The 20,604-nt window shown below is 40.8% G+C and overlaps 1 protein-coding gene across 50 annotated transcripts in view; it reads left to right on the top strand.

Annotated features, from left to right (window-relative positions):
* The window catches only part of trdn (triadin), a 462,709-nt gene that overhangs the window by 171,068 nt on the left and 271,037 nt on the right, over positions 1-20,604 (top strand). For all 50 annotated transcript variants that reach the window (XM_087980725.1, XM_087980732.1, XM_087980853.1 and 47 more), the window contains one exon: positions 429-527. In XM_087980725.1, the coding sequence (XP_087836851.1) occupies positions 429-527 (99 nt within the window). The remainder of the gene's footprint in view (positions 1-428; positions 528-20,604) is intronic.

Raw genomic sequence — 20,604 nt, forward strand, 5'->3', positions numbered from 1 at the left:
GGAAAGTGGAGTTGAGACAACAATTGTGTAATCCATAACCTTACTGAATGGAGGAGAAGGTTCAAAGGGCTGAATGGTCTTAATCCTGCTCCTAAATTATATTTTTATACCAAACTCATTTATATGCATTTTACTTGCACCAGTTGGGTTTGAATGCTTATTAGCATCATAACATTATTCAATGTAAAATATAAAATAGAGAAAGTACTAATATGGTCATGATACATAGTGAAGTGTAGAGCAGTCGTCATTGTATAAGACATCATTGTAGTTGCAGGAGGGTTCTTGTGCTTCTCTATTTTAATGCTAAGGTTGAGTGGAACTAATGAAATAATATAAATAACCTTGCAAAGTGTTCTTAAAATTTCTGATCACATTCTCTTCAGTTTCGTCATTTTTATGTAACTGAATACATCTTTTCATTCCAGGACTTTCAGCGGCTCCTGCAGTCACTCCAGCTCCGGAACTAGTAAAATCTCCAGAAAAGAAACCACCACTAAAGAAACCTGCAGGATCAGTTGTTCACGGTAAGTCATTTGTTTTGTTATCATTGCAGATATTCACATAGTAAATGCAATGCAGAATTTATTAATGAGTTTTGGTGGTTTTTGCAATGTTTTATGCAAAGTCATACCAGTTTCAACAATGAAAGCACTTGTGTCCTTTTTTTTTAGATTAGATTACTTAGATTAGATTACTTACAGTGTGGAAACAGGCCCTTCGGCCCAACAAGTCCACACCGACCCGCCGAAGCGTAACCCACCCAGACCCATTCTCCTACATTTACCCCTTTCCCTAACACTACGGGCAATTTAGCATGGCCAATTCACCTAACCCCTGCACATTTTTGGATTGTGGGAGGAAACCGGAGCACCCGGAGGAAACCCACGCAGACACGGGGAGAATGTGCAAACTCCACACAGAGAGTCGCCTGAGGCGGGAATTGAACCCGGGTCTCTGGCGCTGTGAAGCAGCAGTGCTAACCACTGTGCTACCGTGCCGCCCATGATCATGATTTGAAGTTCAAATTTTTGTAATGATCATGATTTGAAGTTCAAATAAGATCTATCAGTTCAAAATCTTACAATGACTAATCAGTAGGTGTGGCGGAAATGGCTACTGCAAATGATAGAGATTAGAGTCAAGGTTCGAATGGTGCTGGAAAAGCACAGCAGGTCAGGCAGCATCCGAGAAGCAGGAAAATCTACATTTTGGGCAAAAGTCCTTCAGGGCTTTTGCTTGAAATATCAATTTTCCTGCTCCTCAGACGTTGCCTGACCTGCTGTGCTTTTCCAGCACCACTCTAATCATCATTCATCAGTAAGCATGTTGGCATAATATATCTGCAAATGAATACAATGGTATAACAGAACAAGAGAACATGGATTTATGAATGATAGGGTTTCATGTTTAAATGAAGTCATGAGAAAAGTGCTATTGCTTCCGTATATCTTGCACCTAGAATTTATCCGTCAATGGGAAATATCTGATGTTTTCGTAGAGTGCTAAGAATATTGATTTATTCAAATTTTTCTTTCTCTGCAAAAATGTCATTTTGACATTGTGGTTTTTGTGTCTTTATATCATAGTTGATGAGTAACTGACAACTACTGTAGCATAACCAATCAAACCACAGGTCAAGAATTATGTTCATATTTACTTCAGTGACCTTTTGGCGTGTTTTCCATCAACTCCATTAGCTACCCCTGAGAAAACAAAATAATCGCATTATTCTTTACACAATTTTATTTAAATGTGGCCTATAAATTTAGCTTTCATGTGCACAAGCTGTCCTTTTCTCTGGAGAAGAACATAGATGTTATAGGTGTACACCAGTGTTTACAAACAATATTTTCAGACTGTCATGCATCATGCAGTCAGTGCCTTTCCTGTTACTTCTGGTGACTGTGTGCACACAATCTGAAATGTCCCTCTGGTGGTTTCCATAGCAAATTGTCACAACCTTACTCCCTGACTTCAAGACTTAACCTTTTCCAGTAGCTTGTGGCCTCCAGCTCTACTGTGAAGAGAAATAACAAATGACTGACAGATCATCAAACTGGAGACAAATGCAGCAGGTCAGTCAGTATATATGAAAAATACAGGCAAGTTAGTATTTCGTATGTAAAAATTACAAATGAATTGAATTATTTTTCCCGATTCTTGTAAAGCATCTACGGCTGAAATATAATTTGTGTGTTGCCTTGTGTATTCTGATTCATTCATGGTTCCAGTGTTTGCTGCTTTTGTTTTTAATTTGTGTGAAACAAGGAGACTGAATGTATTAAGAATTTATATCAGTATATATACAAACTCCATGCTCTTAGATCTTGTGTCCTGTAACTTAGCTGCTTATCCCTCTTGAAAGCATACTTTGTAAGGCTTATGGTGACGTAATTAGTAAAGATGTTGGAGATGCTTAGTAAAGACATTGCAGTGGCAAGTTCCCATGGTGATCCTTATGAGAATCAGCTAGGAGATAAATAGATTTTGAAATACACTAAGAGGTTTATTGTCAGCCTTTTTATGGATATTGAAGAGTGTTATGCATTTTTGAGCTAAAACCATTGGGTTGAATAGCCTCATATTTTAACAAAGTACCAACTTTGAGGAATCTCTTGGAGGACTTCTTAATTTCCTTACACAATTTTCCACTACTCACATCATTAATTATGTATCCAGACTGCATGGCACCATTCTCCGTTAATTGTGAACTCACGGAGGTGGAAGTTCTTATAGCTGCCGGACCTTCCAGTATTGATGTTGTGGGTGCTATATTTAAATCCCCATTTCACACTATTTCAGAAACTGAAAGCTAGGAATTACCATTGGAAGTCTTTTGCACATCACATTTCAGAACCAGAAGACTGAGAGAGTGAATATGGCACTCTGCTTCACTGACAGGGATCCGGAGATCCTGGTGGATCAGATGGTAGAGAGGGGGATTGCCCTCCTACTTCAAAATTGACAGTGAAGGCCATTGCACCGAACCTTGCTAGTCTGATCGGAGATAGCAACCAGAGTCAGTGCATGTCCATGATCTGGAGAATGAGCAACAAAGCCACAAGGAGGTTAATGAACTTTCACACTCTGCAGGGGTAAGTGTCACCATCATCTCTCTGCTCTCACACACTCACTCTAACTCTGCTACTACACACAACTTCCACCAAGGCCCCTGCTCTGCCAGTCTCACTGTTGAATGCAACCCCTTCACTCAGGTGATCTCACCCACCACATCCTCCTGATCTACTGTGCACTCATGTTCTCTAAGCCTCTTACCCACTCACTTGGGTCACCTCATCATCTCTCCTGCTCCTGCTCCACCATAAACAGCTCTTCCAACTACTTTCACCTCACTCAATCCCACTCTTTTGTTTCATTCCAGGACAAATGTTCTCACTATAGAGCCAAAAGGCTGATGCACCTGGACCAAAAGGTACAGCATTCCTCTCCTTACCTTCTATGAGGAGAAGACAAGGGAGCTGGCAGAAAAGGATAGGGACTGCTAATGTGGAGATGAGGATATCTTCCTGTCTCAGCAAACAATCATGCTTCATTATGCTGTGCTATGTTGCTCCACTAATGCCACCAGTGAACATATAACATTCTTAAGTTTCAGGCCCTCTTCTGCAAATCATTCCCTCTCACCAGCACCAACAGACTCTGTGTCCTGAAGAGGCTAGACTCTTTGACCATCAGCTTCTCCTCCACCTGTGAGGAAAAAGCTGAAGATCCCTCAGAAGATGCATGAACCAGAGTGCACCCATTTCAGATATTTTCACCTCGGTACTTTATTTAGATTAAATTTGGGGGCGCAATCTGGTGAGCAGAACACTGGCAAAACTCCATAACTGGTCATGGAAGGAATACCAGGTAGCTGACACTCAGAGCACCGCTAGAAAACAGGCACCAGCTCGGCCCCAGGCAGAAGATGACTCCATGGTGTTGGCCATTAATAACATTAATAAAGGTACCCCTTCCTCTGAAGGATGCAGAATTGTGTAAGCAGGCTCCCAAACACATGAGGAACCACATGCAAGATCTTCAACATTCTCCTCTCAGAACACACCATAAGTACCTGACTCCTCCACCTGCATGCTGTTTGTAATTTACTTTCAGTATTGATGTATTCACCCAACTTCGATCTCTTAGAAGTGAGTATCATTTAAGTTCTGGTTGGCAGGTTACAGCTAAATGCTGCATTGTTTTATCATGGTGAAAGTGGTATTCCTGCTGCTTAACGTCCTCATCTTCAATCTCTGAAGACTATTGTTGCTGTCCCAGCTCTCCTCATTCATAACATCCTCAGTTTGTATGTTCCCATGCGCAGAGCTTAGCACGTGACGAGAATGCATCAAGATCAGTCTGGAATGTAATGCAACTCTGCTCCAGACCAATCAAAAATGAGAACCTTATCTTGAGGAACCCAATTGTCTGTTCCCTGATGGCCCTGATGATAAGTGAGCTGTGTTGTGTCTGCATTCTGCCTCAGTCAGGGTGTTTCACAAAGGAGTCATCAACCATGCTTAGAGAGGGTAGCCCCTGTTTATCAGCAGCCATTCCTGTATAGCATTTCACTCTTCAAATGAGGTGGAAATTTTAGTTATCAAAAATATAGGGCATCATGGCACCTTCCATACTAGCTGCCATGGACCTCCAAGGTGTGGCAGCAGTTATCACAGTTGAGTTGGAAATTGGTTGTGTGGAACTCTTTTCTGTTTCTGAAATCTGTTGCCATACAATATGGAATTATCCATATGACGTGTGGATGGTTTATGCACCTGGGAGAAGCCAGTGGTATCTGCGAATCCGACTTTCAGGACTATAGCACTGATAGTTTCACAAATTGTATTTGTAACATCCTTTATACATTTTGGGGGTTGAGGATTGAGGGAATCCACACAGGTCCCAGTGAATGTTTGGATTATATTAGATTCTTTACAGTGTGGAAACAGGCCATTCGGCCCAACAAGTCCACACCGACCCTCTGAAGAGTAACCCACTCAGACCCATTTCCCTCTGACTAATGCACCTAACACTACGAGCAATTTAACATGGCCAATTCACCTGACCTGCACACCTTTGGACTGTGGGAGGAAACCGGAGCACCCGGAGGAAACCCACGCAGACACAGGGAGAATGTGCAAACTCCTCACAGACAGTCGCCCGAGGCTGGAATCAAACCCTGGTGCTGTGAGGCAGCAGTGCCGACCATTGAGCCTCGTGCCGCCCTGATTGTGATAGTCGCATAAAAATGTAAGTGGTGTTGACACTTTCATAGCCACTGTAATGGGATGACAACACACTCTTTCAGAATAGCAGTCCTGCTTCAGAAGATGACACATTACTGTAACAGTATTCTGGAACATTCTCTACCTGCTCATGCACTGATCTTTAGTCATCTGGAGGAACTGTGGTCATTGGCATTGGCAGATTCTTAGCTTGTTGAACATCCTCCTCATCTTGGTTCACCTTCTTTCACAGCGACTTCATGTGGAGGCTGTTCAGTGTCTGCCAGAGGCTGCTGATCTTTCCAGGCTTGCTTTAATTCTTTACAATATATCAACACTCTCTTTATACGAATGTAACTACTGGATCCATCCGGGATGGATGCTCTACACCAATGTCGAAAAGATTAGAAACTTAACACTGTTTCAGTGATGTGAATCCCAAGCTGTTGTATCAAACACATGAGACTTTAATATAGGTTGTGATATAGTAGGACATGGAGGCCTTCCAGAAAGAGAACCGTGAAATGCCTTCATGTAGATTTCTGAGCTATTGCACCTTACGTAGATATATACAACACAAACTCTATCTCGGCTGCCATCAGAGATCCTCAGCATCACAGATGTCAGTCTTCAGTCAATTCAATTCAGTCCACATGACATCAAGAAACAGTTGGAGATACTGGATACTGCAAAGGTCTTGGACCCTGACAGTATTCCTGTAATAGTACTGAAGGCTTGTGGGTCAGATCCTGCCATGCGCCTCACCAAACTGTTCCAATACATTCCACACTTCATAAATCTTTCATGATCAATGACGTGGCCATTATTTCTTTTGATCAAGATTTGCAGTTATACATTGCTGGTCAGTGTATGAGCTGCACATGCATAGTAATGTCAGATGTGTGTCATCATTGGATTAATGGATGCTTGCTGATTGTAATCGCACCAATTGCACCATCCTCACATCACCCACAGACAAAATAAGGCAAACTTACCCCACCCACTAGTGTGTACTGGCAGTTGAGATTTGGTTCAAGCTGGAACATTATCCAGGTCTCACTCCTGAGAATGAGTTCTGGGCTCTGCCTGATAATCAACACCACCCCCCCACCCCCACCATCGCAACCCTTTATGTTCTCTCCTGTGTCCTTGCCAGCCCCAACAGCTTTGATGCTTTCCACCTTCCCATCCAACCCTTTTATTTAACTAGCAATATTCCCTATTTTTCTTCTCCTGCCCCGACCTATCTCATAGCCATTCCACTCATGCTATCCACTGTTCCACAATTAAAAGGTGATGGAGAATTCTGTACAAAAAATCCTTTCGCATTACCCCATACTATCCATACAATATCAAAACCCATCCTTATATTTGGAGTTAACCAAGTTATTATTCCCCCTCTATCCTAGTACAATGGTTACAATCCCACAGTACTTGTCTCTGATAACAGGCCTTGATCTTTATTGCCCAAACTTCCAGCACTGACCAAGGACTACATCCTGGACCGATTAGTGTGGACAGCCCCGGCTCAGGACAGACCAGACCTTGACTGTCTCAACAGCTCCTCAACTGCCTTACCTACACTCCATAGACTGGTGGGATTTGACTTATGACTATCCCTTATCGATTTCCAGACATGACCATTTGGTTGAAGTATACACAGTTACACAGTGTGTTTTCTGTATAAGCTGTGGACACGTTGTGGGTGTGGCATTGATGTAGCATGGTGCATACAGCAGTGTTTTCAACTCCATTGACTGTACATGCTGGCAAGCCTTGAAAATCAGGACAGAGATGCTGTAAACCTCTTTGTTCTGAATAAAACTGTACTGTACTTTAAGGCAATACAAAGCAGAGGTATTATAATTGTCCAAGTAAGCACAAACTGAGTTAGCTGAAAGAACATGAACTAAGATGCATCCTGTCCAGATGGATGAGGTGAATATATGCCCCTGTGTGCAAAGCGACTTGCCATGACCATTGCAGTGTAAGGTTTTGGTGAGATATGTTAGGGTAAGTTCCAAAGTACTGTCACAAAATGCTGAAGTTCTCCTGAGTTTGATTAGGGCATAACTATGTAATGAGGTGGGCTATACCACAAGATGTTGAAACAATGGTTAGCATGGAAGTTTGGAGAAGATACCAGTAAGGTGCAGCTGCTCACTTACTACTTACACTTCTGAGTTAGGAATTGGTGCTACCTAGTTCTCGCTGGTACCTGGGAGAATCCTAAACTGCATAGAGGTGAGAAAAAATTAGCTAGGAAGGAGATGTTAATGCATGCAGATGGGACCCTTGATGAGATTGTTGAAATATTTGATGAAACTCAGACATTGTAATTTTTTTATTGATGTCACATTCTTTCAAATTTCTCTTCTTTGCCCACACTGTTCGAGGGTTTGGAGGTTTCTGCCCATTGTTTTCTTTTGATAAATCAGTGATCAGAAATCATGTGTAGAGTATGAAAATATTCTCCTCACAACCAGTAAATAACAAAACCAGGAATTCAAAATACATCAACTGAAATTGTCTCTCAGTTAAGATAGCAATATTTCTTTGACATCTAGAATTAATTTAACTACAAACCACTCCCAGATTTTTTTGGATAATTTCCTTCCTATTGGCAGGTGTTAATTTTATATAGTTTCTATCATTAAATTAATTACAGACGGTACCTTTGAAAAAAATTGTTCAACTATTAATTGGTTGAGATGCAAGTCAATTGCATATTGTCTGTATGTTTTTGATATATATTATACATGCATTTACAAATTATAAGCACCCTTTGATGCATTTGATAAGCTGCTTATGAAGATATGATTAGAAGCAGATGTAGGCTATTTAGCCGTCAAGTCTCTTCCGCCATTAAATATGATCATGGCTGATCTACTTGGTATTCTGAATTTCACATTCCCATTTATCTCCAATAGCCTTTGATTTCTCTACCTAACAAGAATCTATCAAGCTCTGGCTTAAAATTACTCAGCGGTTATGCTTCCACCAAAGTCACACCATCCTCTGAGCATCCACGTTCTGATTGTGGGAAACTGCAATTGAGGAGAAGTTTGATGATTGGAATGGGAAGAAGAAATCAAGTGAAGGACCAATCGAGCAATGGAGAGTTCAGTTGAGCACAGGAGTGGATAGTTTGATTGTGGGAACAGAAGAACAGATCATGGGTCCAGTGAAACAGAGAATTTCCTTGGTTTACAAACTATACTAGAAAGGATCTTCCCCATGCAGCTGTCCTTGCCCCCGTTCACCTATTGGCCAGCCAATTTTAAAAGGAGCACCGTAAAAATGTAGACATATAGCCTTACCTGAACATTTCAGTGTCCATAAAATAGGTCCTAAGGTTGACCCTAAGACAATTCCTAAGTTTGCTTCAGTTAAAATTTGATGGATATATTTGAAACAAGTTGGGATTAAAACTTCTAATCTCCCAGCTGTCCTTCTGGGTAATAATAGCCTCTGCCTCTGTCCACCCTCACCTCTGCAATGCCTCAAATCTTCCCATTGAAAGATATCTCAGCTCATCCACAGCTAGGTTTCAGAAAAACATTGAACATGTCAAAGGGAAGAGAGATTAGAGCTGGATGATAACCACATAGCTGATGTTGAGTAGAATTTAATCCAATCTATTGCTTTGAGAAATACAGCAACCAGTCTCACTTCATCATCGTTTGTCATTGAAGTTCATTTTGTTTGGATGAGCTCTCCACCTTGGGCCTATATTACATGGCTTAATTCAGGTGGTGTAATGGATCTGTCCTTGAACTAGTAATCCAGAATCCTAGGGTAATGTTCAAGGCACAGGGATTCAAATCCAACCATAGCAGATGGTGTAAGTTGAATTCAACAAAAATCTGTAGGCCCACTGTAGGCCCACCAGCCTACTGGCAAAGGGAAAACCTCCCCCAACTAAGTTGGAGGTGGAAGAGCCAATTTGAGGAACTCTCCCAATCCCAGTGGCATGTCAATTAACATGCCACTTGACAACACTATTCCTAAGATGACTGGAATTTAACTGTGGGACTGACATGCCTCTCTCACGTCTATTGAAGGCTGCACAGCAAGTTCTGATGGTTTGTCAACATCCTCCTGAAGGAATGGTTAAGGCAGTTACTAGGAGCACGAAATTATTTCATTTATATATTTTGAAGCCACATCAGTTTGCAGGACTTCGACAACACAGAAATATTATCATTTTGAAAGGAGATACAATATACCTGTAAAACTAAAATAGGAAAAAGGATATTACATTTTTTTTTGAGTGCATACTTTAAACCTCCCCAGGAAATGAATTTTTTGACAATAAGAAATGCTGCAGAATCACAAGGTCACGTGAAATATTTATTACATTAAATAATATATATTCAGTAACAAATCACTGAATATAAGAAAAGACTAGTAAATATTCTGACTACATAACTCAAAGTAATATGTTACAAATTGAATTTTTGTTGATAGTTAAGTCCTGAGCTGTATTCAATACACCCAGCTATATGCATTGCTGGGAAATACTGGTAAATTTGAAATTTTAATAAAGATAATGTATTATTAATATGTATGTTCACTTCTGTGGATGGAAAGAGTGCTGTATCAAATTATCAGATGTACCAATTTATTATGCCAAATCTTGGATTTACAGGGCCTCAAGATTCATGGCATTATGGTGTTAAGCTTTCATGGTACAATTAATCTCCAACATTGTCTTTCAAAACTGATTTATTTTATACTGCAATGTTTCACAAAGCTAAATGTTTTTGGGGCTGTTATTTTCATAATTAACTCAGAGTAATGCATAAATTAAATCAATTGGTTCCACCAGCAGAAATAAGAACTATAAAATAATTAACTTTGTAGCTGAGAGCTTCAGGGTACAACTCACTATTTTTTCATTGAATGTGTTTAAGTGTCAAGTAATTCTATAAGTTGGTCTTTGGTTTGTTGTGTGTTTGGGATCTGACTCTGTTTAGCCTCTCAAAGTCAAGCTGCTGGAGTCCATAGACCTTTCTGCAAGAGCTCTTCGCTTTGATATCAACCCAAATTCAATTCAGACAAGATTAGAGTTACTGCTAACTTCCTGCTCCCTCTGCTTCTTTTTCAACTCTGACATCATTACCTCATTATCATCATCATTATGCATGCTTCCGATGATCCTCCAGCTACTCTACTCTTCTATACAATTTGATCAGTTTTTAAATATAAATGAACCAGGGTTATTGTTGGGTTGTAAATCTTATGTCATAAAGATATAGAGTCTTAGAGTCATACTGCATGGAAAGAGATCATTCAATTCAAATCATCTAGGACTACCAAACATCCTAAATTAATCCAGTCCCATTTGCCAGCATTTGGCCCATATCCCTCTAAATCCTTCCTGTTCATGTACCCATCCAGATGCCTTTTCAATGTTGTTATTATACCAGTCTCCACTTCCTCTGGCAGCTTATTCCATACACACACCACCTTCTGTGTAAAAATGTTGACCCTTAGGTCCTTTTTAAATGTTTCCCCTCTTACCTTAAACCTATGCCATTTACTTTTGGACTCCCCTACACTTTGAAAAAGACCTTGGCTACTTACCCTATCCATGCCTTTCACTGCTGCCTCACAGCGCCAGAGACCCGGGTTCGCTTCCCGCCTCAGGCGACTGACTGTGTGGAGTTTGCACGTTCTCCCCGTGTCTGCGTGGGTTTCCTCCGGGTGCTCCGGTTTCCTCCCACAGTCCAAAGATGTGCAGGTCAGGTGAATTGGCCATACTAAATTGCCTGTAGTGTTAGGTAAGGGGTAAATGTAGGGGTATGGGTGGGTTGCGCTTCGGCGGGTCGGTGTGGACTTGTTGGGCCGAAGGGCCTGTTTCCACACTGTAATGTAATCTAAATCTAATCTTCTCCCTAGAAACATCCTTGTAAATCTTCTTTGCATCATTTCAAGTTAAACAACATCTTTCCAAAACAGGGAGATGAGAATTTAATGCAGTATTCCAAAAATGGCCTAAGCAATGTCTTGTACAGCCACAACATGACATTCAATCCGCATACTCAATGCGCTGTCCATTGAAGGCAAGTGTACGAAACGCCTTCTTCACTATCTTATCTACCCATGACTCTACCTTCAATGAATTATGAACTTGCACCCCAAGGTCTCCTTGTTCAGCAACATTCCCCAGAATATTATGATTAAGTGAATACACCCTGCCCTGATTTGTTTTACTAAAATACAATACCTCACACTTATCTAAATTAAACTCTATCTGCCACTCCTTGGCCCTCAGCCTATCAAGGTCCCATTGTATTCTGAGACAACTGTCTTGGCTATCAACTGCACCACCAATTTTGGTGTCATCTGCAAACTTACTAACCATACCTCCTATGTTCACTTCCAAATCATGTGTATAAATGACAAAAAGCAGTGGACCCAGCACCGATACTTTCAGCACACCACTGATCACAGGCCTTCGTCTGGAAAACAACCTTTCACCACCACCCTCTGTCTCCTTTATTCAAGCCAATTTTGTATCCAATTGGCTAACCTTCCCCTAGATGCCATGTAGTCTAACTTGCTCATCAGTATGCCTTGCAGAGCCCAGTTGAATGCCTTGCTGATGTCCATAGAGTCAATGTCCACCTCGCTGCCTTCATCAATCTTTTTTGTCACTTCTTCAAAAAAGTGAGACATGATTTCCCACTCTCAAAGCCACATTGACTATCCCTAATCAGTCCTTGTCTTCCTATTACGTATAAATCCTGTCCCTCAGAATCCCTCCAACAACATACCCACCACTGACGTCAGGCTCACTAGTCCACAGTTCCCTGGCTTTTCCTTACCTCCTTTCGTAAATGATGACACCACATTAGCCACCCTGTAGTCTTCCTGCAACTCACCCGTGACTATCCATGATCCAAATACCTCAGTAAGAGGCCCCACTTCCCTATCTTCCCACAAAGTTCTAGAATACACCTGATTAGGTTCTGGGGATTTATCCGCCTACATGCATTTTAAGACCTCTAGCAACTCCTCCTTCATAATATGGACACCTTTCAAAATATCATGACTTATTTCTCCACATTTTCGAGCTTCCATATTCTTCTCCATCGTAAATACAGATGCAAAATACTAGTTTCGTATCTTATCCATCTCTTGTGCTTCCACACATGCATAGCCTTTTTGATATTTACGGGGCTCTATTCTCTCTCCAGTTACTATTTTCCCCTAATGGATTTGTAGAATCTCTTTGGATTCTCCTTAACCCTATTTGCCAAAGCTATCTCATGTTCCCTTTTTGCCCTCCTGATTTTCCTAATGAGTAAACTCCTACTGCCCTTATCCTCCTTGAGGGATTCACTCGATCCCAGCTGCTGATACCTACCATATGCATCCTTTTTTTTGCCAGACCTCAATATCTCTCGTCATCCAGGGAAGCAATGCCCGGTGGCATTATTACTGGGCTATGAATCTACAGACCCAAGTAATCTCGTGACCTGTTTTCAAATCCTGCCATGACAAGCTGGTGGAATTTGAATTCAATTTTAAAAATCTGGAAAAAGGAGTCTAATGATGACTGTGAATCCATCATTGATTGTTGGAAAAAACCCAAATGGTTCACTATCCTCCCCTACAGATATCTGAGAACTCCTTATAAATTTGTTTCTGAATTTCCCACTGACTACTGTGGGTCCTATAGTGCAATCCTGATAAGGTGATCATCCTTTTCTTATTTATCAATTCCATCCAAATAAATGTACTGGACACACTCCCAGGAATATTCTCCCTATATAGAGCCTTAATGTCATCCCTAATCAAAAACTCCACTCCCACTCCTTTCTTGCCTCCCCTTTCTATCTTTCCTATCGCATCTATACCCTGGAACATTAGGCTGCCAGTTCTGATCTTCCCTCAGCCACATTTCTGTAATTGCTATGATATCCCAGTCCCATGTTACCAACCTGAGTTCATTGCCTTCCCTGTCAGATCTCTTGCATCAAAATCAATGCAGTTTAATTTATCAGTCTTACCTTATTCTGTGCATTACTCTTGCCTGCTTTGACTGTTTGACTTTCTCCACTTCTCTTCTACACTAGCCTTAGGCTGAACTCTTTTCTCACCATCTCTTTCAATTGCACTCCACCTCCCTTATTAGTTTAAAGCCTCCTGAGTAGCACTAGCAAATCTTGTCCCCTTCAGATGAACCTACCCTTTTTATACAGGTCGCTTCTCCCCAAGAAGAGATTCCAATGATCCAAAGATGTGAATCCCTGTCCATCTCACCAGCTCCTCAGCTACATATTCATCTGCTCTATCCTCCTATTCCTACTCTTTCTCGAAATTGGTACCAGGAGTAAATCAGATAATACTACCCTCAAGGATGTATTTTTTAATCTCCTGCCTAATTTCCTATATTCTCTGTTCAGAACCTTCGCCCTTTCTCTTCCAATGTCATTGGTAGAAATGTGGTTACACACTATTCTAATGTCTCACTGTCAGCCGCAGAAATATCTTTCTGTGCTCCTGACTAGAGCATCCCCTATCATCATTGATCATTCGGAACCTGAAATACCTCTCATTACAGAAGAGCCAGTCATGGTACTAATAACCAGCCTGTCATTACTCCACTCCCTGAGATTCCATTATGTCCTACAATTTCCAAAACACCATACTTGTTTGAGTTGGGGATAGCCAAAGAAGATGCCTACACTATCTGCCTCTCTCTCCTAACTTTCCGAGAGGTAACCCATCTACGTGACTGTGTCTGAAGTTACTCCTTCTTCTTGAAACTGCTATCCTTCAACAGGTAAAATGAATACCTTGATATTGTGAGGCACATACTCTAGTCATTGGGGAATGAGAGAGATGAAATAACTGGAACTGTGAACCATGGCGCTGGTGATCACAGTTCGGCTCTTTACAAAAGAAGAATTATGAGGTTTCACACTGAACTTCATTTTGTTTGGATAAGCTCTCCATCTGTGTTCATGTTACATGAATTAATTGGGGAGGTTGTAGTGTTATTGTACGCTTACCAAACTAGTAACCCAGAATCCTAGGGTAATGTTCTGAGAACAGGGATTTGCAGGTGGGAAAGTTGAATTCAACAAAAATCTGGAGTAAAATGACAGTCTAATGGTGACCATGTAATTACTGTCAATTGTCATTAAAAACCTATCTGGTTCACTCATGTTCTTTTAGGAAGTAGATCTGCTATCTTTACCTGGTTTGGTCTACAAATCCAGATTCACAGCAATACAGTTGACTCTTAACTATCCCCTGGGCAACTAGGGCAATAAAACCTGGTCTAGCCAACAACACCAACATCCCACCATCTTGCTTGTAGTACTGATGTTACATTATTTATTAGTAAAACTGTTTAATCCAGTTATGCTATTGCCTTAGGTAATTTGTCAATTCAAAATGTACCCATTGTAGGTTAGCTTGCTTCATTTCTGAATTCAGCTCTGTCCTTATTTACTTTTCCAGGCTGACTATTGATTTCTTAATTTGTATCAATTGTACCGCAATCCATTCCTCTTTGTCTGCATTTGTCTGTTTTCTTTTTCTGTGAACCTCGCGGTTGATACACATAGTTTACAAGTTGCCAAATGTTGCTGTGAGGCTATTGGGATGCAAGACACTAATGGAGAGTGGAAAATTACGACACGGAAGTTTATTTTTATGAAGCTTTAAGCTACCCTTGTGCCGAATGTATTTGTTCAGGTGTTGCACAATCACAGTCAAGAAATTGCAATGTGACGATGCTTGAGTTGCTTCAGTCATGTCAGTACAATGGCCTGATTTTGTAATGAGTCTGTGCTCATCTCATGAGGAATTTTCACCTTGAAAACAATGTAATAAAAATGTAAGTATAGCTCCCAAGTTTTATTATTGGTCTTGAAACCTTTTGATTACAATTTTCATTCAAGACGAAGATCCAGGGGTATTGGAGGAAAAGCATAACATAATTTCTGGCCTTTTATATAGAAGTGATTAACACACTCATGTGAATCTTGAATTCAAACTCTATCACAGAAATTTGAACACATATCCTCGTCAGATATAACAGTACAACACTCAAGGAGTTACACACTTTTGCTGGTGCTGTCATTTAGATCAGAACTTAAACCAAGACAGTGGCTGCTTCTCAGGTAAAAGCAAAAGACCCATGAGACATAGTTTCAAAAAAAGGAGTAGGGAGGTTTTTTTTAAGTCACTGCCAGGACTCAGGGTATAGACCTCTCCAGAGATCCCCAGTATCACAAATGCCAATTTGATTCACTCCACGTGATATCAGGAAATGGGCAGTGCATTGGATACTGCAAAAGCTATAGGCCCTGACCTCGTTATGGCAATAGAACAGAAGATGAATGCTTCAGAACTTGCTGTGCCTCTAGCCAAGCTTCTTTTTTGAAAACAAAATGGGCATGTATGCTGTCCATTCCCCCTTGAACTCAATGGTTTTTAGCCACTTAAGAGTCAACTACATTGCTGTGAGTCTGGAGTCATATGAAGACAGGAATGGCAAATTTCCTTCCTGAAGAAAGTTTGTGAAGCAGATGGATTTTTACAATAATCGACATGGTCATCATTTGGCTCGCTTTTCATTTCATTTTTGTTTATTTCAATTTTTGCCATCTGCTGAGATGGGATTTGAACTCATCTTCCTACAGCATTTAGATTATCTACAGTGTGGAAACAGGCCCTTCAGCCCAACAAGTCCACACCACCCCTCCGAAGAGAAACCCACCCAAACCCATTCCCCTACCCTATGTTTACCTTGACTAATGCACCTAATACTGGGGGCAATTTAGCATGGCCAATTCACCTGACCCTCACATCTTTGGATTGTGGGAGGAAACCGGAGCACTCGTAGGAAACCCACTCAGACAAGGGGAGAATGTGCAAACTCCACACAGACAGACAGGAATCGAACCCAGGACCCTGGTGCTGTGAGGCAGCAGTGCTAATCACTGAGCCACCATGCCACCCTTACTAGAGGTTTGGATGACTAGTCCAGTGATATCGCCATTAGGCCACTGTCTCCCCCCTGAAACAGTTGATCTCTTATAGCTGCAATACTGGCAGCTACCAGACAATGCAGAAATTTGTCCATGTATGTCCAAAATATAAAAAGCATTATAAATTCAACCTGATCAATTACCATGCCATCAGTCTATTCTTGATCATCAGTAAAGTGATGGAAGGCGCCATCAACTATGTATCAAGCAGCACTTGTTCAGCAATAGGCTTCTCATTGACACTCAGTTTGGTTTCTGCCATGGTCACCCAGCTCCTGATCTCATTACAGCCTTGATTCAAACACGAACGAAGAGCTAAATTCTAGAGGTGAAGTGAAAGTGACAGCCCCTGACAACATGACCAGACTTGACTGAATGTAGTATCTAAGAACTCAAGCAGAACAAGAATCATTGGTAATTAGTGGGGAAACACTACACTGGCTGGAGTCATAACTAGCACAAAGGAAGATGGAGGTCAGTCATCCCAGCTCCAGAACATCTCACTTTCCCTCCATCATAAGGTCAGAAATGGGGATGTTCCCCAATGACTGCATAGTGTTCAGCACCATTTACAATTTCTCAGATACTGAAACAGTCTTTGTACAAATGCAGAAAGACCTGGACAACATCCATACAGAAGTGCAAGGCAATGGCCATCTCCATTAAGGGAGAATTGAGCTATTAGCACTTGACTTTCAATGGCCTTATCTGCACTGAATACCTCACTGGCAAACTCCCATGGGCTACCATTGACCAAAAACTTAACTGGACTAACCATTTAAATACAGTGGCTATCATACCAGTCGTATCCTAGGAATACTGCAGCGAGTAACTAAACTCTTCATTCCCCAAAACCTGACTCATGATCTATGACTTACCTACATCCTCTGCTGACTGTTGGTTGACAGAATCCAGACACAAGTTCCTATGCCACCTCTTCCAGAGGTTTTACATTCAGAGATCTTGCTGGCAAGTTGAAAAGAAAGTGAAGTTTAAAAAATGATGTGATATTTCTCGACTGAGTGTAAGAGAGTATGCCTCACTGTTTTCTGTTGTAAGCTGAGGAACTGCACATTTCTGGAGAACTGAGATATTCCCAGGCAAAGTAAAGAGAGCATAAATCCATTGTCTGCAGAAACAAATCACAGTAGAAAAATATCAGCCCCAATAAGGTTAGTAAAGTGAACAAAAAAATTATCACTGTAATATCAGTCGATATAATTGGTCGCGTATAAATATAGCAGTTATTAGTCAGCATTTCTCAGTAGAACATTGAGGTTTCACAAGTTAGTCATCCAGCTATTCCTGTTCCATTATGACAGTGTCAGCATTCTGCATATTGCAGAGATGGACACGAGAAGATCATTTTGTAAATTGATGCATCCTGACATTTGGACAATTTATTGTCATCGCTGAAACAGTGGTTACAAGGGATATTATAAGATTTTTATTGAGTTGTGCTGTGCTGGTTGTGCATCCATGCTTGCCTTATGTTCATACAGGATTTGTCATATTGAGTTATCACACTCAAGAGCTTTTCACTGGAGGAGACTGCACAGTCAACAAGTGAAAGTCATGTCCTGATGTGACCCTCTATGTCATTAATGCTAATGGGCCTGGTTCTTTCACAGGAATCTATATTTTATTGTTGCTGTGTACATTTGATGATTAGACAGGGTCTACTGCCACTTGTTGGTATGGTGTTGATTGGCTATTGTCTACATGGTGAATTCATGCATTTTATAAAACTGACTTTAAAAATGTCAGTATCCGGCAAGGGCAACATTTTGTTATTGATCCTTAATTGCCCTTGAGTGTGTAATACAATGGAGTCTCAATCCTTTCCACTTATTATTCTCCAAGTGACATCATGCCGACCATGACTGCATTTTGAGCGTTTGACCTCACAAGGACATTTATGAAATGATCTGATTTTAGTTTTGGCTATGAGCTCCTCAGATGCAACACATGTTGTCACAAGATCAACTGCACACTGGAGCTTTCAAATCAGAGCCCCATACAACCATTTGTAGGAGGCAACCTATACCTATTCTGCTCCCAGTACTCAAGCTGGCTTTCATTGTGGTCCATATGGAAACAAGTCGCTTCATCTCAAGGCAATGCTATTGTAACAGCCTCCAAATTGCATTCTCATTCAAATCATTGGGAGAATACAACTTCCTGGACCTTAACTATATCACCCAGTTTTCCATCTACCATTAGCACTGTGACTCCTCGCATGCTACTGTCCTAATATCAGTTTTCTTATCTTCATTGCTATATATCTGTTTATAATGTGCGAAGATGTGCCAGCTTCTTTTTCACATTTTAATGGTGAGACTTGGTACTCAGATCTTAGACCTTTAAATGCCAGTTGTCATCGTTTGCCTTTTCCTTGTTTAGTGAAAACAAAATGCTTTGTCATTTTATGACTGCCAGTTTATGATGGGATGAAAGAAATTGTATAATATTTAACAAGAATAACTGTAAAATAGAAATAGTTCTGCTCCTTGGAATGGTTTCTGTGGTTGATCATTACTGTGAGGTAATGTATCTTGTTCCAGTATCCTGAAAATTAATTTGCTTTATAAATCACATGTATAAATTATAAATAAATAATTAAATAATTTTAAAAAGTATAAAGCAAACAAAAGTACATTAATGTAATGTATTACCTATTATTCTAATATACCTAATATTCCAGAATAACATTTGAAACCTTACTAGTACCTTTTAGATCAAATTGATTAAAAGCATTTAGACTATGTGTTATTTTTGAAGTTCAATAGCTAATATGGATGGAAACATCTTGGTAAGTATATGAGAGATCAATTAGTCCATTACTTCTTGGAAATAGTGGAGAGTAAAATGTGGAGACTGGGAGATGTTAAAGACAGTGGGAAGAATTTAATAGGTATGGAGGAGGATACCATCCAGAGACTGGAAAACTGGTGGCAACCCTGCCACAGCTATTTTAGAAAGGCTCCACTGGCTTCTTCTGGTCATCAGATGCTTTGGTTTCTTTCAGGAGGACTTCCCTGAGAAAATGTAGTGTGAGGCTGAGAATCCACTTCCAGGAGCTTCCAGCCAATCAGAGGGAGTGGGGGTCACTGAAGGAAATCCAGGCAGAGGATCACTGTTGGAGTTCTGGGGACAAGATAGATGGGGCAGATATACCAAGGACAGAGGGGTGGCAAAGGTGGGGGAGGGGTGGGGATGGGCATGGTATTGGGACAGACACAGCTTTCCCTCTAATTTTCTTACCGGCTGAGCAGCCTCTGAGGCCTCTGAGTAGCAGTGACTTGTGGAACCAGAGGTCAGTACTATGATCAGTGCCGACACTAATTGCCATATGCGGAATCCTGGAGTAGTGTTTAAAGGAATCATTGGATTGGTGGCAGTGTCCACTATTTAGTGGCTCATGCAGGATGTATAAACACAACTCTTCAGAGGCAAGTCTGGATAAGTTTAGAATATTCCCAAATTTAAAAAGAAAATTAGGAGTAGGAATAGGTTACTTGGAGTACCAAGCCTGTTCCACCATTCACAGTCGATCATGATTACTCCATACTCTTGCAACTGCTGATAACCTTTCACCCCATTGATATCAAATAATCAATCTACCTCTACCTTAAAAGTATTCAAAGACTTTACTTATGCTGCCTTTTGAGGAAGATTTCTGAAGACTCATGACCTTCCATTAGAAACCACTTCTTCTCATCTCTGTCCTAAAAATTTGTTCAGCCATATGAGAAAGAATGGTTCAGCTCCCCTCTCTTCAAACGTGCCTTGGCCAGTTTGACAACAATGAACAGGAGATCAGGAAAATACTAAAGCACAAATGCTAGGTGTTTCTGATCTGGAAACACTCTGAAACTGCTTGGCTGAAGGGAACAAGACCAAAAAACTGCAGATGCTGGAATCCAAGATACACATGCAGGAGGCTAGAAGAACACAGCAAGCCAAGCAACATCAGGAGGTGGACAGATCAACATTTCAGGTATAACCCAAGTCCTGAAGAAGGGTTATACCTGAAATGTTGACTTCTCCACCTCCTGCTGCTCCCTGGCTTGCTGTGTTCTTCCAGCTTCTTGCTTGTCTACATTAGAGGGAACTAGCAGGGGATCTTGGACTATTTGTACAATTCATTTTCAAAGAGCCAGCCCAGGCACCATGTTCTGAATGGCTGCCTTCTTCAATTCTGCATTATTCCATTTTTATATGATTCCAACGCACTGGAATTCCTGTTTCTTCTTTACATAGTGAAATGCGGACCTGAAAACCATTTCAGGTCAGCTTGACGTAGTCCACTTATAGAAAAATGTTGATCATGTTAAAGTTGACAATCGTGATCACCC

This window comes from Chiloscyllium plagiosum, unplaced genomic scaffold (assembly GCF_037043375.1).
Source record: "Chiloscyllium plagiosum isolate Xiang-an unplaced genomic scaffold, Cpla_swu_hap1 HiC_scaffold_3, whole genome shotgun sequence".
NCBI lineage: Eukaryota > Metazoa > Chordata > Chondrichthyes > Orectolobiformes > Hemiscylliidae > Chiloscyllium > Chiloscyllium plagiosum.